This window comes from Sminthopsis crassicaudata, chromosome 1 (genome assembly GCF_048593235.1).
Source record: "Sminthopsis crassicaudata isolate SCR6 chromosome 1, ASM4859323v1, whole genome shotgun sequence".
Taxonomy (NCBI): Eukaryota; Metazoa; Chordata; class Mammalia; order Dasyuromorphia; family Dasyuridae; genus Sminthopsis; species Sminthopsis crassicaudata.
The window spans coordinates 753,306,338-753,330,494 of record NC_133617.1 but is presented as its reverse complement, the minus strand read 5'-3'; the positions used below and the strand labels follow the sequence as shown (position 1 = coordinate 753,330,494).

General features: G+C 59.5%; 1 protein-coding gene across 2 annotated transcripts; it reads left to right on the top strand.

Moving 5' to 3' along the window:
* Nucleotides 1-369: 369 nt before the first annotated feature.
* On the top strand, nucleotides 370-21,788 carry ANLN (anillin, actin binding protein). 2 transcript variants are annotated; one of them, XM_074284528.1, is made up of 25 exons: nucleotides 370-582; nucleotides 5,079-5,232; nucleotides 5,589-5,915; nucleotides 6,732-7,105; nucleotides 7,436-7,649; nucleotides 8,583-8,773; nucleotides 8,854-8,961; nucleotides 10,461-10,569; nucleotides 11,414-11,521; nucleotides 11,843-12,072; nucleotides 12,319-12,461; nucleotides 12,810-12,963; nucleotides 13,354-13,489; nucleotides 13,850-14,029; nucleotides 14,539-14,662; nucleotides 15,460-15,508; nucleotides 15,678-15,734; nucleotides 16,196-16,234; nucleotides 16,464-16,485; nucleotides 16,637-16,749; nucleotides 17,505-17,558; nucleotides 19,260-19,346; nucleotides 20,057-20,164; nucleotides 20,614-20,786; nucleotides 20,889-21,788. In XM_074284528.1, the coding sequence occupies exons 1-25, from the start codon at nucleotides 565-567 to the stop codon at nucleotides 21,010-21,012; spliced, it is 3,396 nt and encodes a 1,131-aa protein (XP_074140629.1). In that variant the 5' UTR covers nucleotides 370-564; the 3' UTR covers nucleotides 21,013-21,788. The 2 variants fall into 2 exon arrangements, with proteins under 2 accessions (XP_074140629.1, XP_074140630.1); XM_074284529.1 differs by lacking the exon at nucleotides 17,505-17,558.
* The last annotated feature ends 2,369 nt before the right edge of the window (nucleotides 21,789-24,157 follow it).

Here is a 24,157-nt window from a genome sequence, read left to right as displayed (position 1 = left end):
GGACACAAGGAGATACAAAGTATCCGAAGAGGCGGCCACGCGGAAGCGCCCCCCGCAGCGCGGCCCCCCTGGGAGGGGCCCTTTTCCAGGGGACTGGCCGCAGCTCCGGCCGGCGGGAAGCCGGGGATTGGGCTTTCGGGCGGCCGCTAAGGATCTAGGAGGGTGAATTTTATGGAAAAAACTGCAGGCTGGCTACGAGGGGAGGAAGCAACGCCCAGCATTCGGGCGCATGCGCAGAGGCGGTCACGAGGCGCAGCCGCAGTGCTCACCGCCTAGCCTCTGTGAGTCACGTGACAGCGGCTTCCCTTAGGGGCGCCGGGACACACCCCCTCCGGATGCGCACGCGCAGTTCCGGGGCGCTGAAATTCAAATTTGAACAGTAGCTGGGGCTGTGGCTCAGGAGGCACTGCCCACGACCCGGAGCTGAGCGAGTTGAGCTCGGCCGCGGCGCGCCGTCCTCCCGACCCCGACCCCCGGCCGGCTGCCCCGCCACAGCCCTAGGCCCACGATTGCCCTTTTCGGTGTGACTCCGGAGCGGCCGAGGCTGCGGACCGCGGGGTCGCGATGGACCCATTCACCGAGGTAAGCCACGGCCGCTGCCTCGCGCCGTCCTCGCTTCTCAGGGGTCGGGGCACAGGCGTTGGGGGCTCTTTGGGGAAGCTGCTTGTGCATAAGCGCGGGGGTTCGGCCCCCCACCCCCAGATTTCTGTGGCTTTCCATCGCGCACGCGCGGGGGTCTGTCGGCTCAGCTTCCCCCTCCCCCTCGCAGGGGGCTTTCAGTGCGCACGCGCCAGGGGTCTTTAGGCTCCTCTCCGGGCCCGGGTCTGTGCGGTTCTGCCCTGCGGGGGAGAGGAGGGGACCCGCGGAGCCCGGCCTGAGACTGGCCCATTTTGATTCGATGACTGCGGCTTCGCTGGTGGACGCGACGGAGCCAGACGTGGGGGGCTCCCAGGCCGTCTGTACATCGGGGTCCCCACGAGTCTAGGGCCAGAGCTTGAAGAAATCTCCGTGCTCGCCCGATCCAGCTCTGTTTACAGACGGGGAAACTGAGGCCGGGCCCAGAGGGAGCTGTTAGAATGAGACCGCCCTGTCCGGGGGGGGGGGGGGTCCAGCCCCCGAGGGGCATTGTCCAGGAGGACTCTCCCTAGAAGCGCCTGTGTTGGGGGCGGTGGAAGCTCTGGGATGCCGGCCGGTTGGGGGGCAGGCTGTCATTTACTGGCCACGTGACCTCGGAAGTTTTCGAAAGCCCCTCCCTCCTTCGGCAGCCAGCACCCTGCCCAACGCCCCCTCACAGTTCAAAAGAGCCGGGCCGGGAGAGTTCCCGGGTGGGCGGGTCCGGGCTGTGCAACTGACCAGGAGAAACTGACCCTGCTCCCAGCCCGCCCGAGGGACTGGGGCTCTTTGTGTTTTCTAAAAAAAAAGCATGAAACCGAGCTGACTCGTTCTAGAAAATGAGACTGTCCGCGCTCCCTGGGCGCCCCCCTGCCCACAGCCCTAAGTACTTCTAGAACTGAGGGAAAGGTGGAGAAATGAACGTTTCAGGCTGCGGCAATTACTGAGAGAGTGAGGATTCCTGAGCAAAGGGTTGTGGACTTGTGGCAGGAAAGGGTGGGGGTGGAGAGACCGATTTGGAGTTTTTTGTAGAGATAATGAAAGTCTCCATTCGAGGAGCCGGCTGTGTTAGGGGATGGGGCAGCGCTGAGGCTGTGGGTGGCCCTGAAGGAGGAAGTCCTGGGAGATCCGAGTCCCGGCAGCCCCCGGCCTGGAAGGCCCCAGTCCCCTGGGGGAGACAAATGGCTATGAATAAGGGAGAGAAGCTGAGGATGCTGGGGAGGCCCAGAGATTGAGGCGGTGCTGGGAAGGGTGGCTCTAGCTGAGCGGGAAGGAGGGGGGGGTGGACAGAAAGGCCAAACGGTATTTAAGGTTGGATCTTGGAGGAAATGGGGGCCAGCCACAGTCACTTTGCTAGCTGGATGGAGGATGCCTCGGAGCAGGGAGCTGCCATGCTTCCACATTTGCACCGGGCAGGGGCAGAACAGTTAGTGGGTCGGAGGCTGGGGGAGGGGGCGGGCAGGAAGAACTTGAGGTGCCAGCTGGCCAGCCCCACGCTGATGGGGTGTAAGAGCAGCACCCAAAGGAGAGCTTTGGGACTTCCCAAGGCAGGGGTGACGCGGGGCTGCCCCCGGGCTAGGAGACCCGGCTTCAGGGGCTGCTCGGGCCTCTGGAGCAGGTGAAGTTCTTGGCCCGCCGCCCTGGCTGTTCTCATAAACAGCCCAGGAATTGTCCTTACTAGGTAAGGAATGATCCGGAGACTCTTTGGGCCAAGTCCAGGTCCAGCTTCAAGTTGCTAACGGCTCCTTTCCAGTCCTGCTGGTGACTTCACGCCTGGGAGACCTCCCAGCCCTCCCCCCACCCCTGCCCTCTGCCCAGCCTGAAATCTAACTGATATTTGGCTGGGCGGGGCTGGGCAGGGTTGGGCAAGTCCTTAGTTCTCCCTTCTTAGTTCTCCTTTTGAGAAGGCTGAGTCAGAAGCCTGAGAGCCAAGGCCTTCGGCCTTCCACAGCCACCCGTGGGCAAAGCCTCATTCTTTAGGGATGACACATCGCTCAGTAACTTTTCCAACTGAAAAGACTGGCATGTGAGAGGAAGGGATGAAGCATCCATTAGGCGCCGACTGTGTGCTAGGCAGCCGATGAGCAGTGGCCGTTTCTCACATCTGGGCCAGCATTGGGTGCGCGCTTGGAAAGTAAAGATCATTTGAAAACCTGAACTTTCATCTCCTAAGTTTCTTTCGCAGCCGCTTGGTGACTTCGGCTGGATTGTTAATTGTCTGCTGATTGGAAGCAGTTGAAAGTGAGCAGCCACTTTTTTTTTTTTTAATAGTTTTTTATTTACCAGATAGCAGCATGGGTAATTTTTCAGCTCTGACAATTGGAAAAAGTTTTGTTTCAACTTTTCCCCTCCCCCCCATGGCAGGTAGTCCCATACATGTTAAATACCTTAAAGTATAAATTAAATACAGTATATGGATGATACACGTCCAAACAGTTGTTTTGCTGCACAAAAGGAATCGGACTTTGAAACAGTGTGCCATCAGCCTGTGAAGGAAGTCAGAAATGCAGGAGGAGAAGAATAGAGGGACTGGGAATTCTATGAGGTGGTTCATAGTCGTCTCCCAGACTTCTTTCGCTGGGTGTGGCTGCTTCAGTTCATTACTGCTTTGTTGGAACTGATTTGGTTCCTCTCATTGTGGGCGAGGCCACGTCCATCAGGACTGATCATCATATAGTGTTGTGGTTGAAATGTACAACGATCTCCTGGTTCTGCTCATTTCCCTCAGCATCAGTTCCTGTCGGTCTCTCCGGGCCTCTCTGAAATCCTCCTGTTGGCCATTTCTTACAGAACAATATAACGTTCATATACCACAATTTGTTCAGCCATTCTCCAGCTGATGGGCATCCACTCAGTTTCCAGTTTCTGGCGCCACAAAGAGGGCTGTGAGCAGCCACTTCTGAGCAGCCACTTCTGAGCAGCTTCTCGGTGGGCTCCTTTGGGCCCTGAGTGGGCGGCTCGGAGGGATTTCTCTGGCCTGCCACGGGGCATTTCTGCTCCCTCCTGGTGGGGAGGGTCCCCAGGAGCACTCGCTCTTCCCTTTGCCCCAGACCCTTCCTTGAAGTTCAGTCTTGAATAATGCTTAGCTCTTTGTTAACGAGGGTGATAAGTCCGGTTCATAGAAACGAGGGCGCTCTTAATGTGGGAGGGGGGCATCCGTTACTGCCCCACTGCTTGCCCTTGTTGACCGAGCTGCGGTTCTTGTAAGGGCTGAGGGACTCAGATCACCTCATGGGGAAGACTGAGAGCTGGGCTGATGCAGGACGGCCCAGGGTTGTCGGAGGGGAGGGCGAGCTGGCCCAGACTCCTTCAGAAGCGCTTCCTGGCCTGGGCAGTTGGGCGAGAGCCCGGCTCAGAGGGAGGGTGAAGCGGCAGGAGCTTCGCCCTCGTGCTTCAGGCCTGGGCTTTCCGTAGGACCAGAGCTCACCAGTCCACACGACCACTTCTGAGCCTCATCCTTCCCCCTCAGTGCTTCCTTCCCTATCATGGGTAGGACCCCACCCTCCTTCCCATTCCCAGGTCACCCCTGGAGCTCCCCCCATGGTGCCATGGCCCCTCCATTTCACCTTGGAACATCCCCAAATATCCCCCTTCTCCCTTGCCCCCGCCCTGGGGCAGGCCCTCGTCACCTCGGGTTGTGCAGGGGAAGGAACTGCCTGCCTCGAGGCTCCCCCACTCCTGTCCATTCTCTAGTCAGCCACCACATGGATTTTCCCAAAGCCCACATCTGACTCTCCCCCCCTTCCCCTTCTCCCCCTCCCCATTAAGTTCCAGAGGCTCTCTCTGGCCTCCAGGGGCAAATACAGAACGCTCCTTCGTGGCTCGGCCCTCCTGACTTTCCAGGCTGCTCCACAAGCCAGAACCTCCCTCTGGGCTCCGGGCCCTGGCTCGGGCCGCCCCCAGGCCTGCAGTGCCCTCCCTCCTTCTGACTGCCCGCCGCCCACCATGGCTGAAATCCCACCTCGTACAGGAAGCCCTCTGAGCTCCACTAAGTACCAGGGCCTCCCCTCCATTAATTAGCTCCTGCTGAGCTTCGCTGCATGCTGTTGGTTTGAACGGCATTTCCCCCTTTTTAGAACATGAGCCCCGGGAGGGCAGGGGCGCCTGACACTCAGTGCCGCACTGGCGCACAGTAGGAGCACAGAAAGGTGGACTCCTTGATGGATTGGCCTCCTAGTTTGGGACGGTTGCCCGGGGCATCGGGAGGTGAGGCGATGTGTCCACGGCCTTGGAGCCCACCCGGATGGGTCGGAGTCAGCTCTTGCCGCCCGGAAGTTATTGTGACACAATGGGAGTGCGACAGGGGATTCGCCCCCTTTTCCAAAGTGGTTTGTCCTGTGTGTTAGCCTGTGCGGTTCTTGTTCTTAGGTCTGGGTGTCCCTCTTGGGGGGGGGGTCTCATGGCGTGTTTGCTTCAGAGATTGATGGGTGATGGCTCACTGACCATTTATTACATGAATCCCTCAGAAACTGCTTGAACGGACTCGGGCCAGACGAGAGAACCTTCAGAAAAAAATGGCCGAGCGGCCCAAGGCGGCGGGCAGGGCCACGGCCCAGACCAAGAGGCTTCGGGAACCGCTCATGGAAAGCAACAACCAGCTGCCTCCTCGGGAGGAGGAAGGTATGTCTGGGCACCGGCTCTCATTCTGTCAAAACGGGGTCCTCCCAGCGCCCTTGAGTGGGGCGACCCCGGCCTGGGAGAAGCTTTGGCACGGGCCAGGGCAACTGAAGGTGCCATCCCCGTTCTCCGGGGCCGTACCCAAGCGTGAGGCCGAGTTTGGGGGCCGATGCGGGGGCAGTTGGGGGCGTGGGGAGGACGGATCCGAGGGGTGGGAGGTCATTCTGTTGGCTTCCGAGCACTGAATGCTGGCTGCAGTTACAGACCAAAGTCTGTGGGAAAATGAGCAGGTCCACGGGCACTAATTTTTAAAAAAGAATTGGGTGCCCTAACGTTATTGTGCTCCATCTAATGTCTAGAAAGAACTTGTACTAAGCCGTCACCCTCGAAACGACCCTGTTCAGACCACCCTGAAGTACCAGCTTCGAACCTGGAAAATAAACAGCCGGAGGACCCCCCTTCTGCAGACTCCCTTTCTCCGACACGCCCTCAGGCGGCGGCCCAGCCTCCCTCAGCGGCCTCGGCCCAGCCTCCCTCAGCGGCCTCGGCCCCTCCCCAGGCTGAGCCTGGACCCCCCGTGCAGGAGCTGGGAATGCCCACCGCCCCGACGGAAGTGCCCGCGGCCTCCTCTGTGAAAACTCGCATGCAGAGACTGGCGCAGCAACGCCGCGGCTGGGATGGTGAGGGTACGTGTGCTCCCAGGGGCTGTTCTTCCTGGTGCCACTTGGCACGTGCCACTGTCCAGTCGCTGTGGGGAGAGGGCCCTGCCAGGAGAGTGGCTCCGAGGCCTAGGAAGTGCTTTATGCACCGCCTCCTTTGTCTCGCCTCAGCCGCCAGGGGCTGCCTTCCTGCTGCCTCTGTCATCGCTTGTGTGCTTGGACCTTGGCTGAGTTCAGAGGTCACCATGGGTGTGTCCAGAGCCTGAGGGGGCCGTGTCTTGTCTGACCCCCGAATGTCAGAGATGAGAGAAAAGAAGCTCAAACTGGGGGGAGGGAGGGCTTGCGGCCTGACCCTGTGGGCCGCCATGACCCCTGCAGGGCTGAGCACCATCCCTGCCGCCTCCTGCCTGGGGGAGGGGATCCAGCTAGCTTCCCCTGGGGCTTCAAGGTCACTGGGCAGAAGTCTGGCGGGCATCGGCCTTCAGGGCAGCCAGTGGCTTCCAGTCCTGCCCCCTGCCAGGGGGCTTCTCTGCAGTTTGGACCTAGGGGCCACGGGGGGGAGGGGGCACAGGAGGGTGATGGCAGAGAGGACACTTTGGGGGCAAAGGAGGCCGGACAGCCAGCGCTGGCCACAAGAAGTGATTTATGGTGCTGGTGTTAGCAAAGCGAAGCTCCACGCCTCCTTGTGCGCATCCGTGTGTGCACACACGTGTGACAGAACAGCTAACGTGCAGGGTGCTGAAAGAACAGCTCCGGGATAGGGAATGGCTCCCCGTGTGGGGCCCTGGGGTAGGAGGGGATCCTCCCTTCGGGGCCCTCATCTCCGCTCTCTGTCCCCTTCAGACGCTGTCCTCGAGCCCCCCGGCCTGGCCCCCGCTCCCCCAGCTCCTCAGGCGCCCCCTGCGGACGCCCCTGCCGCCGCCCCGATCGGGAGGAGGGGCCGCTTGGCCGACCTTGCTGCCACCATTTGTTCCTGGGAAGATGACCTCAGCCGTCCATCTGCCAAGGCCGGCCGTGGCCAAGAGCAGCCTGGTACAACTTGTTTGTCCCCAGTTTCCTCCTCCACGGGAGCATCTGCTCACATCAATAGCGGCTCTGTCGGCCAGAGAGCTCCCGGCTGCTCCCGCCTGGGGCCAGCGGCGGTGGCGGCCGGCTCTGGGGCCGGCTCACGGGAGGCCTCTCGGGGCCGGGCGGCGGCGGCTCGCGGCAGCCCTCGGGTGAGCGCACCTGGGTGGGTGGGTGGGGTCTTTTCCCCAGGCCCAGGGTGTCCATCAGGGGAATGGTAACTGGGCACCCGATGGGAGGAGGTGCAGCTCCAAATATGGAGGGGCAGGGCTTCGTGGGACCCCGAGCTCCCCAAGCGAGGACTCGTCTGGATAAGGAGGGTCCCAGGAAGGCCGCCTCCCAAGATGGGATCCCAGGAATGCCAAGGGGGGGCCGCCATTCTTCCGGGGCACGTGGGCAACAGCCCCTCACCAAGGGACGCTGGGGGGACCTCGGCCCCGCACAGGGCCCGGGCCCAGCATCAGCTGGGTTTGCTCTTTCAGAAAGTTGCTCCTTCCCCGGCAACCTCCCGCACGACCCCCCCGAGTAGCCCTTCAGGAGGGAAGGGGCAGAAGGCAGAGCCGCTCCCTCAAAAGCCTGGCAGCCTCACTCCGCAGAGAGAGCCTGGGAAGTCCGGCCCAAAGTCCGCCCTCCCCCAGCCCGGGCAGGGCCGAGGAGCCCGGGGACCTCCCCCGAAGGACCAGGCGGCGACTCCAGGTGATGCTTTGGGACTGGGGGGCACTGGGGGTGCGTCTGGTCCCCTGGAAGCCGCAGCTGGAGGGATTGTGGGGGGGCTTGGTGAGCGGTTTGCAAAGGAGGGAATGGAAGCCCCCGTTAACCCCTGGCAGAGACCCCTGAGGGGCGTTGGGCTGTTCCGGGGAGGGGGATCAGCTTCCGCACCGGCCGTGTGGGGCCCTCTTCCCAGGGGTGCCTGCCTACAGCAGGCCTCCTGTGCAGGCGGCTCTCAGGCCAGCCTTCGGGCTGGACAGTGAGCTCGTGTGTGTGTAAGAAAGTGTGTGAATGAGTGTGTAAGTGTGAGAGGGAGGGAGGGAGGGAGCGGGCAGGGGCCACGTGGGCCCGTGCCCAGACTGCCTTGGTGCCGGGACCGCTGCAGGGGCGCAGATGGCGCTTGCTTTTCAAACCCTCGGACCATGACGGCCCGGTGACGGTCTTGCTGGCGCTGAGGGCAGCTCGCCCCCGCTCAGTGGCAGAAGGGTTCGAGAAGGCTTTCTGAGCTTGTCTCCGCTTGATCCTTGCAGCTGCTCTGGGGGGAAGGGCCCCTCCTTACAGTTGAGCAAACTGAGGCAGAGTAAGCGCCTTGCCCAGGCTTCAGGCCAGGAGGTTGTGAAGCTGGATTTGAATTCGGGGCTTCCTGACTCTCAGGCCTGGCACTCTGGGCACAGTAGCCCCCATTACCCCCCAGCTGCTTCCCTGATGGGCGGGGAGACTCCATGGGTGTCTGCTGCACCGCCTCGTGTCATGTGACCGTGAGCCCTGGGGTTTGGGTGCCAGTGGGAGGACAGAGGGAGAGGAGAGATGGGTTCTGAGAAGTCTCCTCCCCCTGTTTGTGGGGGTCGGGGTCCTCAGCCTTCTGCTGTGGGGAGCAGGGCCTCCCTGCGGTGCTGACCCTGTGTCCTGTCATGTCTCTAGGGGGCGCCGGCATCAAGCCTTTCCTGGAGCGTTTCGGGGAGCGTTGCCAGGAGCACAGCAGAGCGAGCCCCGCGGCGCCGACCCCGCCTCGCGCACCCCTCGTCACCCCCAATACAAAGGCCCTCCAGGAGCGGCTCCTGAGGCAGAACGCGGCCTCGTCCTCCAGCACCCTCAGCCAGCAGCTCAAGCAGGTGCGCCTTTGGAGCCCGGGCGGGGGGGGGCGGTCACCCCCCGAGGCTGCTGGGGCTCACTTTGTCCCATGGGCGTCTAGGAGCGACAGAGGGAGCTCGCTTCTCTTCGGGGCCGACTGGACAAGGGCAATTTGTGGACTTCGGAGCGAGGAGAAGTCTCCAGAAATAAGCAGGCGGAAGCCAAAGAGGTGAGAGGAGATTCAGGGCGTCGAGCCTCGCTCTGACTCCATGGTGGGTGGCCCACGGCCCTGCACACACCCGCCATCCGCCCATGTCGTCCAGTACGTGGTGTCCAGCGGCAGGGAGCTCTGTCTGGCCCGACGCCCAGCCTCCATGCACCTCCACAGACTTTTCCCTCCAATATTCCTCTTACTCAGGGGCTGGAGAGACCCGGGGAGGTGGTCTCCCTCTCCCCCGTGTGCCTCTCACCGCCAGCGCGGGGTGGCAGGGCCCCGTTAGTTACCAACAGCTCCTCTGCCTTCTCTCATTATTTTCCTTTCTTTTCCCAGTTAACCCCAATTAATTTTCCGTCCCTCCCCATTAAACGAGCAGTCAGGAGCCCCGTGGTGTGCCGCCTTGAGTGGCTCTCCCCACTCTGTCCCCATGGTGCCCCACGGCGCATGGGGGGTTGCCCTTTCTCAGACGCCCCCCCCCCCCCCTCTTTTGAGGGCAGAGCCGTGGCGGCAGGTGAGCAGGGCCCGGACGGGTCCCTGGCTGGATTTTCTAGCTGGCTGAGGGCGCCTCGGTAACGGGGCCTGGGAGGAATACAGCGGAGCGGCCCGTTTGTGCCCACGGAGTGGGGCCGTCTGGTCGTCGGGGTGCACGGGAAGGAGAGCTGGCTCAGAGGGCTCGAGGGCCCCGCTGGTTGTGGGTCTTAGCGGGCTGCTAGAGGGGGATTCTGAGATCTGGGACCTAGATGGGATCGGGGAGATCCCTGGGGGGCCGAATCCAGATTCACTTGTGGGTGGATCCCTCCTGATCCGTGCATCGGGGCTCCTCCTCCTGCCTGTGCACAGGAGGGCTCTGGGGCCATGACCAGCCCCCACACCTCTGCTCTGGGCACAGACAGAGGTGAACTTGGTGCAGCTGCTTAGAAGTGTTTTTCTCTTGTGAGGATATGAATAGAAAAACATTTGGGGGTGGGGGCAGAGCAGGTGGAGGGGGGCTCCCCAGAGGCCCGAAGACCCCGAGGGCTTTCTGGCTAGCAGCCATTCCTCCCAGCCTCCTTCTCTCCCAGAAGGCACTGAGTGGACTGGGCTCCATGGGCACATGGGAAGTCTCTTGGCTTTGGTATTGAAACGATAGTGAGAAAGTTGGTGGGGGTGGGGTGGGGTGTGAGTATGTGTGTGTGTGTGTGTGTGTGTGTGTGTGTGAGAGAGAGAGAGAGACAGAGACAGACAGACCAGGGGTTCTCCCCTCGTTCAGGGTCTGGCCCCTTAGGGCGGGCGGTCCGGCTGTTGGGGCCTCTGGGGGCCCCTTCTTAGTATCGCCTTTTTAAACAAGGAAGGATGCTAAATTCCCGTTTGGAGTTAGAAGCTGAAGGCGAGCTTGTCCCCCGAGCCCAGGAGCCTCTGCGGTCGCCCCACAAACCCCTGCACGCTCCACGTTCACGTCGGTGGGACGGCCCGACAGCGGCCCTGCCGGAGCCCCCGGAGCTCATTCGTCTCTGTTCTGCCTCCTCCCGCAGGACGGTCCCTGTCAGAATGATTTGCCGGGAAAGCCTCCGGTGGATTGTGAGGAGGACCAGGCCACAGGCTCTCTGACGCCCGTAAAATCGCCCAGCGCCCAGCCCGCCCGTGAGTTTATTTTGGAAACGGGCCTGGGGAGCGCCCAGCATGGCCCTGGAAGGCACAGTTCCTGGCAGCGTCGGGGCGGGGAGGGGAGGGAGCCGGCCCTGCTAGGAGTTGTGTGGTTTGGGACCATCTGCCCGCATTTGATCTGCTGGTGGTTGGGCAAGGACCCCGAGCCGGATCCGTCATGACGTCCTCGAGGCGCATGGGCCCAGAATCTATGTGAGGGGTGTAGCCGAGTGGAGAGTGCCTCGGTGCCCCCCCAGAGGCAGGTGGAGAGGTGACCCCAAAGGAAGCCCGCCTCTGCTGTGGGAGACGGGCAGGGGCTCTGTGACTCCGGCCCAAGCTGCTTTGTGGGCACAGATATGCAATGGAGGGCATCCAGGGTAAGCAGGGTGAGAGCAGCCTCAGCCCTAAGAGGCAGAGGCACCTGGCTGGCCTTAAGGGGCTCCAAAATGCCTGCCATGGCTCCTGAGGGAGCTCCTCCGGGGACAGAGCAGGAAGGCTGCTGGCCTCTCCACCGTGCTCGGGGCATTGTCTGCGCTGGCCAGTTCCCTGGTACATGGAGCCAGCCAGGCTGCCATGGCCAGCAAGGCACTAAGATAGGCAACAGAAAAGATACCCGAGCAGGCTAGAATGGGAAATGTCGTGCCAAAAGGGGCTTGTGGAAGCCAGCCTGGGCCAAGCCTTGAAGGTGGCGGGGATGAGGCAGGCCCGGGCACCGGCGGGCACTGCCAGGATTCTGGCAGGGCCAGTTGTTCCTGGACCGAACCTTTCCAGGGTTCTTCTCTGTCCGGAGCCGGCGTGCCCATGGGGGTGAGGCCGACGTCTCTCCTTCCCGTCGTACCAGGTCTTCCTGAGAGCGACATGACCACATCCAGCCCCTTGAGAATAACTCTGTTCTTGGAGGAAAAGTCCCCGAAAGTCGCAGTGGACCCCAAAGTGGAGAAGCAGACAGGTCGGCTGCCCCATCCTCCCTTAGGCGGCTGGGGGCGGTGATGGTATCTCTTGGGGGGGGGGTTCCCACGGTCAGCTCCCGAGGGCTGCTGCTGAGAGCGCCAACACTGGGCGTGTCCCGTGGGGGGCTTTCCAAAGTGACCCTCTCTCCCCCCGCCGGGTCAGCCCAGTCCAGCAGCTGCTGTTGGCCATTGAGAAGATGGTGAGGTCTCAGCCTTGGGGCAGAGGCTCTCTGGAAGCGGGCACTGGCGGCCTTCCTTGGCAGACAGCGGGGGCCGCCCCTCCTGCCCGGCGACACCACGTCCCGCTCCTTTCTTTTCAGAGGAGGCGCACGAGGCCGAGGGGAGTGGGGGTGACGAAGAGATTCTCAACAGTTCCAGGGTCATCAATGACATCTTCAGTGGCGTCTTGGGGGAGAACGGCCTGGGCCTGGAGCCCCAGGAGGGTAGCGAGGATGCCGACAGCTTCGATGAGCCGGAGGACGCCCTGAACATCTCCTCCATGTCCTTACTGACGCCCCTGGTGGAATCGGTGAAGGTGACGAGTCCGGAGGTGAGGAAAGTGGGGGGGAGGGGCCCCCTTCTTCCCAAAGCAGATTTCGCCCCATTTCTGTGCAGCCCCGAGTGGGAGGACTTAGAAGGGGAGCCAGGATAAGGATGTGCTTTTTCCGGTGCTGGCTCCCACATGCTCTTGTTTGGGGATGGACCGAGGAGCTCCTGACCTCCTGAGTGGGCGCGGCCGTTCAGCTTAGGCGGCGCGCTCCGTCTTCATTGCTGCGCCCCCCGTGCTTCTTCTCAGGTTTTTGCCTCCTCGCCCAGTTTGGAAGTGAAAGATGGCGCGAGTGACGAAGGCCCCAGATCGGGGAAGTTCCAGAGGACTCGCGTCCCGAGAGCCGAGTCCGAGGACAGCATCAGCTCTGGAGACCGTGACCTCCCCTATAGGTGAAGGGGGCAAAAACCCAGCCTCCAGGGGGCACGGTGGCCATCAGCTAATTGGGAGGGAGGGCCGGGCCTGGCGGTGGAAGGCCCGAGATTGAATCCCACTGTCTGGGGCCGAGAGCGGGACCCTGAGCCAGGGACATCTGGGAGCCTCAGTACAGGATGCCGGGAGCCTCGGTCCCCAGCTGGGCAGTGAGGCTGGGGCCGTCTAGTCCTGGCCCTGGCCACCGGCCGTTTGGGAGCGAGCAGTGAGGTCGGGGCATCCAGCCCTTGGGATCCTCCCTGGCTCGCCTCTGCCTCTGACCCCGGGGGCCGGCCGCTGCTGACACTTTGCCCCTTCCTCCTCGGCAGCATCGATGCCTACCGTTCTCAGAGGTTCAAAGAAATCGAGCGCCCCTCGATAAAGCAGGTGATTGTGCGCCGAGAAGACGTGTCCTTGAAGCTGGAAGAGAGCAAGAGCGCGCCCGCGCCCCCCTGCCAGCTGAACGTCAAGCAGAAGATTCAGGTGAGTTCCTTTTTCTGAGGAGGAGGATTCGGGACTTAGTTGGGCTGAATCAGGAGCTCTCCCAGGGCGGCCTCAACTGGGCAGGAAGAATCGTCCTGTTTGAGAGCAGGAAAAGGGGCCCGCTGAGTGGCCCTGCCCTCCAGGAGGGGCTTTCTCTGGGGGTCGCGCCAGGGAGAGTTGGGGCCTGCCACTGGGGAGGCCCCGAGTCTGAGGCACAGCCGGGGGGCCGGGCCGGTCAGCCGCATGAGGTGCTCAGTGCGCCACAAGCGTCATCAGACCAACTGTCCGGGGGACCGTGGAGCCAGAAGCCTTCCTGTTAGGGAGCGTCATCAGTTCTGGCTGCGCAAGAAGCGCCCTCAGCTCCTCCCTCCCCGACCTTGCACTTGCCAGGAGCTGAACAACGAGATCAACTTGCAGCAGACGGTCATCTACCAGGCCAGCCAGGCCCTGAACTGCTGCACGGACGGCGAGCACGGGAAGGGCTCCTTGGAAGAGGCGGAAGCCGAGAGGCTGCTCCTGATTGCAAGTATGGAGGAAAGTGGTTGGGGTGGGCAGGAGTGGCAGGTGCGAGTGGGAGGGCACGGTGGGCACAGAAAGGCAGGTAGAACAGGCATGGGCAGGCCCTGAGATGCCACCAGAAGCAGAAGTGTCTCTTCTCTCTGGTCACATCTGAATTGTTCCATCTAGAGGATGGGTAAGTTGTGCCTTTCCGAAGCGTAGCCGCTGAAGCCCAGAGCTTGGGTGCCCCCGAACTGGGGGGTGCCGAGGGCTAACGTGCTGGCTGAGGAGGGCCTGCCCCTTTGGGAGCTCTTCCTGGGCCCCGCCCTCAGGGCACCGGCCAGTCTGAGAGTCGGGACAGTTGGGAACGTTGCCTGGTCTCACACAGCCGAGAAGAGGGCGGCCCTGATCGAAGAGCTGAATAGACTGAAGGCAGAGGGGCCCCTGCGGCGGCCCAGAGCCAGCCCCACGTCCAGCGAGCTGACGCCGTCCAGAGGCTCCATCGCTCTCTCCGAGTTCCGGCTGCCTCTGAAAGCCGACTTTGTGTGTGACCCGGCTCAGAGAGCAGGTAGGCTCCTGATAATGGCCGTCCTCCCTGGGTTCTCTGGGCCTGGACAGCAGGAATTCGTCACTGGCCGCTGGGCTGAAGGGGTGGGCGGCCCTCAAAACTGCCAGTTTGGGGTCTTAGCGCAGCGCGAATTTTGTCGTCCGGGCCACTTCTCCCTAGACTCGCCATTCAAGCCACAAGTCTGGCGGGTGACCCCTAGAGGCGGAGCACATTGAGGGGCTGGGTGCTCTCCTCTGATCCGGGGCCATTTGTCATTGAGCCCCGTTTGGGCCCACAGCTCAGTGTGTTTCTAAGACTGTCTGTGAATTGGGAAGCTCTTTCTGAAGCCCCAGAGGCCGGCCCTTCGCCTCAGGGGCTCCGAAGCAGGTGGTTTTGGGGGTGACGCCCTCTTCAGGGAAACCAGCGTTTTACCCCGTGCATGTGGCCCGGCCTTCACTGGGCACTTGAATTTTGGCAGCTGGAGGCCAAGGGTTCTCGGGAGCTGTGCTCTCATTTCTGGTTTCCCACAGAAGCTACGAATTACTACTTAATTATGCTGAAGGCCGGAGCCGAGAATATGGTCGCCACGCCTTTGGCGAGCACCACAGACTCTCTCGCAGGGGATGCGCTGACCTTCACCACCACATTCACTCTGTAAGTGCCAGGGCCTGGTTCCGGCCTGCTGTCCCCCCCAGGGGAAGAGGGTTGGGGGCAGGGTGCTGCCTGGAGGGGCCAGATGGGGGCTCCTAGGCCCAAAAGCAGAGAATTCTCCTACGTCCATCCTCCTCAAGCTCAAGTCTGGCCACGACCTTCCCCTAGCCAGTCAGCACCAGCGGGAGCCAGCAGGCCTCAAACCCATTGGCGAGTGAGGGGCGTCTGCCTAAGCCTGTGGGACCTCTGTGGTCGGATGGCCCCAAAGGTGCTGTGCAGCGCTTGGGCCTTGGTCACAGGTGGAAGGTGTTGGCCATTGCCTGTTGTCTCGCCCTTTGTCCTGACCCTGGGGGAGAAAGCCGGGAGTCCAAGTCGCTTGTGAGTCAGGACATCGCGCCTGATGTCATCCGTCCTCCCTGAAAGCAGGAGGAGCGGGCGGGAGCCCCCTGCAGCCCCCCAGTCTGCTCCTTATAGCCTTTCTCTGACTCTCACCACGTGAGGTCCCTTCGTGAGCCATGGAGGTTCTTCCCCTCCTTTCTCCGTGTCCCAGATTTCCGGTGAATGGGGGAGGGGTTCACTTTTTCTGATCCCTCTGGCTCTTGGCACAGCGGGGCAGGCAGCACGAGTCAGGCCATTCTTTGGCCCAGGAGGCTGGGCACTGCCTGGGCAGGGGCTCCCGGCCTCACACGGCTGGCAAGCCTTTGGGCCCACAGGCTCGGGGCAGAGCGCCGGCTTCCTTGCCCTCTGCTTTCCCGGCTCCCTGGGTTTCCTGGGCGCTGACGCTCGCCTTCTTCTTCCAGGCAAGACGTATCCAATGACTTTGAGATCAATGTTGAAGTTTACAGTTTGGTGAGTGTTGTCGGGCTCCGCATTCTGGGCCTCCCAGAAGCAAGAGGCTGCTCCTGCCGGGCTGGGGTCAGCGTGGGGGTCCCCTGCTCCCGGGCCTTGAGGTGCTCTCCTGGAGTGAGACCCCAGGGGCTCCCCCAGGGCCTGCATTAATGGTGGTGCTTTTGTACAGGTCCAAAGGAAAGCTCTCTTGGGGTCTGAGAAGAAGAGAAAAGCATCGAAGGCCAAGGTAGGGAACCTGTGCTGAGAAGGGATCGGCAGAGATGTCGGTCTGGGGGTGCAAAGTCATCTCTCTGGAGACCCCCATTCACAGGCAGCCAGCTCCTCACATTCTCCCAGCGTACACGGACCCCAGTGTACATACCCATTCCCTCCCCCCCTAACCCACACATGTGCACGTACAGACACAAACACATCCCTCACACTTGGCTGGAGCGGGGGGGATGCAGGGCAAGCCGTGATGGGCGCTTGGATTAGTGTGACAAGCCAAAGGGCAAAAGTGGAGACCTGAAGTCTGGACTCTGCATGGACAGGGGGCCCTGCGGCCTCCTGGCAGAGGGGGGAGGTCGGGGCCTTGTGCTGGGGCCCTCAGGGGGTGAGGATTTGGGGCGTGAACCCTTAAGACCTGTTCCCTCCCCCATTCCCAGAGGCGTCTCCATGCGCCTGAGCTGGAGCTTGCTTCCCTCCTAGGCCATCACTCCCAAGCGGCTGCTGACGTCCATCACCGCCGTAAGTAGCCCTGACTTCTTCCTCTTTGGGAATGGGGGCAGAGGCTCTGGGCATGAAGAGCGGGAGCTTAGCTTTGGGGGGTCTCAAACTTGGAATGAAAAGCAGGTTTCCTGTAGCACTCATGCTGGAGCAGCCTCCAAGGTCTCGTCACCTGGCCTCTTGTTAACACGCTCTTTTTGATTTGTCAAAGAAAGGAAATCATTGGAATTTCCTTCTCTTTCTTTTCTAGAAAAGCAGCCTCCATTCTTCGGGTGAGTTGGCACGACGGGGCTAAGAGATGAAGGACGGACTTGAGAGTGCAGCAAGCGAGGGTGTCTGGGGCCCTTGGGGGGGGGTGGAGATTGGGAGGGGGGGTCCCTCCCGTGCTCGCTTCCTACGCCGACTGGTGTCTTCTCTCCCTAGTGATGGCGAGTCCGGGGGGCCTCCACGCCGTGCGCACCAGCAATTTCGTCCTTGTGGGCTCTCACACCCTCTCCCTGGCTTCCATAGGCAACACCAAATTTGCTCTGGACAAGGTAATCTGATATTGTGTAAGAAAAGTCGGGCTGAAGTCATTTCTGCTTGCTCCCAAACGCCGATCAAAAGCAGTTTTAGGGACTACAATAGTCATTTCACCATTAGCAAAAACAAGGCCGCCTTAACCGTCTCTGGTGGAAAAGTGTCGTGTCTTAGCCTGGGCTCTTTTTGCTTAGCCTGTGAGTCAGGTTTGAGTTGGAATCAACCCGTCTCTGATTCTTCGAAATGTTTGACAAGAGCGTGGGAATGAAGCCCTCGGGTTCCTCCTTCCCGTCTGTGACCGGGGGAGGGCATCCCCTCCCCCTTACACACTGGGTTTGAGGAACATCCCAAGGGGCAATTCAGGCCACTCGCTCAGGGAGCTAATGTTGGGGATGAAGTCCGAGTTTTAACGTCATGACGTTTTCTGACTGGAGGGACCGCTGTGTCCTCGGGGAAGCTCTTAGCTGCGCTTTGGGGTCGCTCGCCGAGTCATCGCGGCCTGAGCTCATGCGGCTCGTGCCGGGACGGAGCCACGCTAAGTGCATTGTAATATCGAGTCTCCCCGGGCATGGGGCGGGCGGAGGGAGCGTTCTGCCGGTTGCGGTCTTGGCGGGTTGACATTAAAATAGGAAATTTCCTTTCAGGAGCTTTAATAAAGGCTTTCACTAATGTTAAACCTTAAAGATAAAGCCTTTTAAAAATTCAGTTAATTCAGCTACTTTAACAAATAGCAGTGATTCTGGTGTTTTCTTTTTTTATTTTCACATTTTAGATAAATTATGATGTAAAAGAGCGCGAGCTACTGGGTTATATGTTCCAGCACAAGGTTGCTATATTTAATTTGCTTAAAACTAATAAGCGCAAAGAAAGGGCCCCAACCTAACTCTCGGCTGCATGGACCGCACTAACCCATTACTCGGTAGAAATTAAGAAGAAAGCTGATTGGTAACCTTGTGGCAATCCTCCTCCTCTCTGGACTTGGGGAAAGGTTCTTCTTGCTGTCCTAGTGAGGGAGCGTGGGCTTTTCCTGCTGCATGCGTGAGCGTCGGGCTTTCTGTCCTCCTGCCGGCGACCTCTGCCTCCCTCTGGCAAATCACCCAAATCTGCAATCACTGAATCGGAAGTTCCCGAGTATGAGTAGAATTGACTTTTTTTCAGAGTTTGGTCTCTTACGAGAGCCTGCCATGCCCACGGACACCGACGCTCACGTGCCCATTGGGTCCCTCGGTGTGTGGGCCCAGTGAAGGTGCCGTTGGCGCGGGCGTGGTGGGCATTTGGGGGTGCTCAGAGTGCGTGGAGATGGCCGGCGTTCAACTCCCTGACTTGCAGATGTTCGGTTGTTTCGGCCGTGGCTGACTCTGTGACCTGCTTTGGGATCTTCTTGACAGATAGTGGAGTGTTGGGCTTTGCCGTTTCCTCATTTTACAGAGGAGGAAACTGAGGGAAAACGGGTGCAGTGACTTGCCCAGGGTCCCAAAGTAAGTGAGAGTCTGAGGTTGGATTTGCACCTGGGACTCAGGCTGTCTCACGATCCACGGCAGCGCCCCCTAGCGGCCAGACTTGCAGTGGATATTAACGGCTCAGTGCCCTGGGTTTGCCAAGAAAACCCCACGGGGGTCACGGAGTCAGACGTCAAAAAGCAGCGAACGGCATCAGAGGCCGGCAGTTAACACGAGGGCGTTGTGGTGTTTCCTAGTGAACTGGCGGGGGGCTTCCCAGAGACCCCACTGACCGATTGTTGTTACAGACATGGGGGGAGAGCCATGATAGGGAAGGGTGCCCCTCAGAGGTGGACAGTGTGTGTGAAGGGGGAGGAGGGAACCCGCCTCCAGGAAGGGGGGCTTATGCCCGCTCTCAGGAGAATTAGAGAGCCAAGGACAGCCAGAGGAAGAGGAGGCGGGGGCAGCGCCCTGTTGCAGGAAGCTGGGGGGGGGGGGGGCGTGCACAGGGTGCTGGCCCGGCGCTCCGGAGGCTGAGGGAGGGGAGCAGCTCGCAGTGGAGCCCCCCAGGCCCCGACGCCCCGGGGAGCTCTCTCGGCCGGTCCCTCCGGGTTTGCTGGGTTTGTATCCGGGGCTTGGTTTGGTCGTGTTTCACGGGGGCCTTGGAGGCGCCATCTCTGAAGTTCTGGGATGAGGCCGTTGGGGACTTGTTTCTGACTTGGTCCAAGAGTGGGGTCCTGCAGAGGCTGGGCGTCCGCTCCGCCTGCCCCTGGGGGGCTCCCACTGCAGCCCCTGGCTCTCCCGGCCTGGCTTGGTTAGGGGGCCGCGGCTCCTTCTCATGGCGAGCAGGTTCTGCCCTTGTGGGTCGGGGCTGAGAAGGCGGCCTCCTGGGTGTTCCAGTTCAGATGATCCACGATCACTTATTAACGGGGCGCAAGCACTCCGTCTCTTCCCCGGATCCCCCTTGTGTGGGGTCTCGGGCCGCACTCACGGACCGGGTCTTGCTGCAGAAGCTGCGGCCCCGCCCCCCCCCCTCCCGGGCTGCCGGGTCCTCTTCGCGCTTCCTAGAGCGTTCCTTCTCTCCACAGGTGCCGTTCTTATGTCCTTTGGAGGGTCATATTCACCTAAAAATAAAGTGCCAGGTGAACTCTTTTGTGGAAGAAAAGGGCTTTCTGGTGAGTAGAACCTCTGCGAGAGCGGCTCAGGGCTCGAGTTTGGCCATTAATGGAAGCTGCCAGAGGCGGGGAGGGCGGGGCCGGGATCCCTGACCCTGGGTCATCCTCCCGCCCAAAACAGGAAGCCAGGCTGGCCCTTGGGGACTCTGGAGAGGAGGGAGGGAGCAGGTGGGGGGGGCACTTTCACGGGGTTTAAGACCCCTCCTTGGGAACCAGAAAAGTGCCATGACATGTCTCAGGGCCAGTGGTGCGGGCAGTGCCCCCTGGAGGGGAGGAGAGGGGCTGGGGGGCAGAGCCGGGCACAGGCGCCTGAGGAAGGGCTCTCCTGCCTGTGGTTCCCAGGGGGCCCGGCAGATGGCACCAGATGTGCTTTGAAATCCCGTTTTCAGACTGCCCATTGTTGAGAATTTAAAAGCCGGTTTCAGTGGGTTTGGGGGAGGGGGCGTGGCCAGCGAGTGTGTGCGGCCCCGCCCTCCTGACCTCCAACTGGTAGAGGCCCCTTAAAGGGAAGCTTCTTCCCAGGCTGGCCCCGGCCCGAAGAGTGCGCGACATGTGCGTCCCGCGTGTGCGCGTCCGTGTGTGCCGGGGCGTGCGTCCTGGACGTCCGGGGCCGGTCCCCCCCCCTCGGGGACAGCCCCCTGGCGGCCAAGCGCTGACTCTGTCCCATCCCCCCGCTCTGGCGCCCCCTGAGTCGCCTTGGTTTTCCCCAGACCATCTTCGAGGACGTGAGCGGCTTCGGAGCCTGGCACAGACGTTGGTGCGTCCTCGCCGGAAACTGCATCTCCTACTGGACCTACCCGGACGACGAGAAGCGCAAGGTAGTGGGGCCGCTGGGGACCCCGGAGCTTTCTCACACACCGGGAGGTCCAACCGTGCCTCAGCTCGCAGCGCCCCCTGAGGTCTGGTGCTCGGAACTCCTCAGAGAGCCTGGTGTTGGGGCCGCCCCCTCCCCGCTCCTGGCTCTCGCTCAGGCTTGAGAGGATCCGGCTCCGAAGGGGGGGGGCGTCACTGAGGGGCCAAGCCCGGGGCCCCCTCCACATTCTCACCTGGGCCTTGTATTCTCAGGGCGTCTCTGCCTGGGCGCCCGCTGCGCCCCCTGGAGCTCCAGGAGGGCACAGGCCTGTGTGGCCCCCCTTGGTGGGCACTTTGTATCCAGAGAAGGGTCCGGGATGGCGCCTGCCCTCGGCTCTTTAGAACCGTGTCATCAAGGAGATAAACGGGCCCAGGGGCATTCTGGGGGATCTGAAACGGGGCTTTTGTTTTTAAGGCGCCCCTGGGGAGGATAAACTTGGCCAATTGTACCAGCCGCCAGATAGAGCCGGCCAACCGGGAGTTCTGTGCCCGGCGCAACACGTTCGAACTGATCACCGTGCGGCCGCAGAGGGAGGACGACAAGGAGACTCTGGTCAGCCAGTGCAGAGACACGCTCTGCGTCACCAAGTAAGTGGCGCCCTGGGGGGGCGGGGTTGGGGGGAGCCGGAAGCGCATGGAAGGACAAGCCAGGGGGCAAAGGCCGCTGACGGGCTCTGGGCTCTCCCGTAGGAACTGGCTGTCGGCTGACACGAAGGAGGAGCGGGACCTGTGGATGCGGAAGCTGAACCAGGTCCTTGTGGACATCCGCCTCTGGCAGCCCGACGCCTGCTACAAGCCGGTGGGCAAGGCCTGAGCCCCTGCCGCGGGGCGGGGCCAATGCCGGGCCCGCCCCCGCCCTGCCGGAGCTCAGTGCAGGCAGCCCTTTCACTACTAACCCCGCGGGGCGGGCCGGGCCGGCACAGGCGCGCCGCCCCCTCCCAGCCTCCCTCTCCTGGTCCGTCCCAAGTCCCCGTGTCCGGTCATCCCCTTTACCGTGGGGGCCGGGAAGACGAGCACGGAGGTCTCAGGAGACCCCTGCTCAGCCTCCTCCCCCGTGGAAGCTTGTGCTCAGGGTCACTCCAAGATTTAAGGGATTGGGGCTTTTTCCGAACTCCTCCTGCGGCTTCGTGCAGCCCCCTCCGAGGGACACGGCGGAAACACTGGGGGGCCCTCACGCGCTCAGCCCGGGCTCTGCACGGCCCTGCCCCCGGCCGCCCCCTGACACTGGGGCAGGGGCGGGGCAAAGTCAGTCACTTTGATGAAGCTGCTCTGGACTAATGCTTGCCTTGCCAAAGGTTTACCTCCGCCTCGGGCCCAATGGCGGCCTCGGCGCTCAGAACCGCCTGTGGCGCACTTGGGCCACGTTCCGGGAGAGATCCTGGGGACGCTGGGAAATGGCGTCCGCCGGGCGCCCTCTTAGGTAGACTTGGGATCTCTTCTGAATCTTGAAGCTGTTGGTTCCCACTTAAAACACTAATTGCCGCCATTGTTTTCTTGTTCTATGATAGTATTCCTTGGAAATCTTTTTTCTCAAGTATGTATATCTTAAAATATATTTTATGTATTTACCCAAATAAATGCTTGTAAATATCTCGTGGATTGGTTATTCTTCGCGGCACCCATAATGCATAGCGAGGGAGGCGGCGAGGCCTGGCGGTCAGTCTCTTGATTCCCGAACCGAATGGCCTTTTCTGGGTTCTTGTCCCACTGTCCGTCCCGCTCTGCTCCGGCAGTCCGTCTGACGCCTCTGGGCTGGCCCGGGTCACGGCCGCTCTGCCCCGGTGGGCTCCGGTCATGGGCCCCGACGTCCCGGGGGAGCTCCCATCCTGTATCTTCCCAGCCTTTGGGAAGCTGGATGGACTCCAGAACAACTCTCCGGTAATCCGGCTTCCCCGTCACTGCCGAGGGGCCTCTTCTTATCCCCACAGCCTAGATGGGCCCCTCCCCGCGCCTTAGGCAATGCGGTAACCTGTGCGGTTCTGGGCCCGCTCCGGGAGGAGACCCCCGAAGGATGGCCCACCCCTGCGCGGGTCAGTGCTCTAAATCTTTTGGAGTTATGTCTTTACCCTATTGTTCCTCGCTTCTTAACATCCTGGAAAATGTCCCATATTCACCCAACATCTTCCAAAGAGTAGCTTCCTTTTTTTTAAAACAGTATTTCCCCCAATCTAAAGCAAAAAACTCTAATTTTTATGAGATTTTAAATTCCAAATTTCTCTCCTTCCCCTCTTCCCTCCCCAAGACAGCAAGCAGCCCGAGGCAGGTCCAGCGTCCTCTGGATATTTCATGGGGTGTTCGCAGTGCTCGTTGTCACTTTGTGCTGCTTAACGTCACCGGGTGCTCCAAAGTACGAGACCCGAATTTCTCCGAAGTCGTGTTGCAGACGATAAATTTAATATCAATTTATTAACAGCAGATGCTCACTAAGGTTCTCAGCAACAACGTGGTTCAGAAGCTTACGTTTTACTTCCAGGCCATATTCGCAGGAGGGAGATGCGATGCCAGCAGTCAGTTGCAGTCAAAAATGTATGCCGTGAACACCACAGACAGTAATGGTCCGGTTTTCTGGGAACAGGACCAAGGTCCTTCTGGAACACAAGGATTTTCTTTTTCTTTTTTTTTTTTAAATATTATTTTTTTTTTTATTTTTTATTTTATTTTATAATTATAACTTTTTTTTTTTGACAGTACATATGCATGGGTAATTTTTTACAACATTATCCCTTGCACTTACTTCTATTCAGATTTTTTCCCTTCCTCCCCCAACCCCCTCCCCCAGATGGCAGGCAGTCTTATATATGTTAAATATATTACAGTATATTCTAGATACAATATATGTGTGTAGAACCGAATTTTTTGTTGCACAGGAAGAATTGGATTCAGAAGGTAAAAATAGCAGTTTACATTCATTTCCCAACAAGGATTTTCTTTAGAGATTTCAGGTTTCTACCACGGACATGTTACATTGGGGTTTGAGAATATGACTCTTGAAACATTGCTGTGAACAATGTAGACTCTTGTGTGCATTGGACGTCCTGGATTGCTTCCGGGAATTTCCAATATGTCTTGTGGTGGCTGTTGAAATATTCTGGGTGTTTTACCTAAATCTGTCATAATTCACAAAATAAGCCCCCATTTTTTCAAATTTGTAATCACCGCAACTATAATAAACCTATATCTAAAAATTCTCTTCTCTAAGGAAGAGGAAAATTGACGGCTGCCTTAAAAAATTTCCCATGGTCTAGCTCATCGTGTGTAGATAGCTGCTATACTTCAAGGTGTGTATAGACCAGAATATTTTAATTTTGTACCTTTTTTGTGTGTAATTTGCCTTGTCACAAACAATAATGCACTGCCCCTCCCGACAATATCAAGGTGGAAGTGTGCTCTTTATTATGAAAATATTGGTGTCAACAACTGAAATGCCATTTTCACTTGCTTTCATTTTCTTGAATTACAGTTTTGATGTACTTTGTATTTTTAACACAAGAGTGATTACTCTTCCAATTTCAAGAAAGGCAGAATTATTATAGCCGAGGTTTCAAAGTACAGGACCTTATAATATATAAAGATAATATCAACTTTCCATTTTCTGCTTTATTTGTACCGTCAACACAACAACTAATATTTTATTTTATTTTTTTATTTTATTTATTTTTTGTTGTTTTACTTATCTTTATTTTTTATTTTTCTTCTTTTTTTATTTATAAATTTTTTTGACAGTACATATGCATGAGTAATTTTTTTTATAATATTTTCCCTTGTATTCATTTTTCCAAATTATCCCCCCTGCCTCCACTCCCTCCCCCCATGACAGGCAATCCCATACATTTTACATGTGTTACAATATAACCTAGATACAATATATGTGTGTAAATCCCATTTTCTTGTGGCACGTTAAGTATTAGATTCCGAAGGTGTAAGTAACCTGGGTAGATAGACAGCAGTGCAAACAGTTT

Excerpts from the sequence above, each read along its gene's own strand:
- ANLN (XM_074284528.1), top strand. Across the intron at positions 7,650-8,582 it reads GGACCAGGCGGCGACTCCAG|GGGGCGCCGGCATCAAGCCT; the intron begins GTGATGCTTTGG and ends TCATGTCTCTAG. Across the intron at positions 16,750-17,504 it reads CCAAATTTGCTCTGGACAAG|ATAAATTATGATGTAAAAGA; the intron begins GTAATCTGATAT and ends TTCACATTTTAG.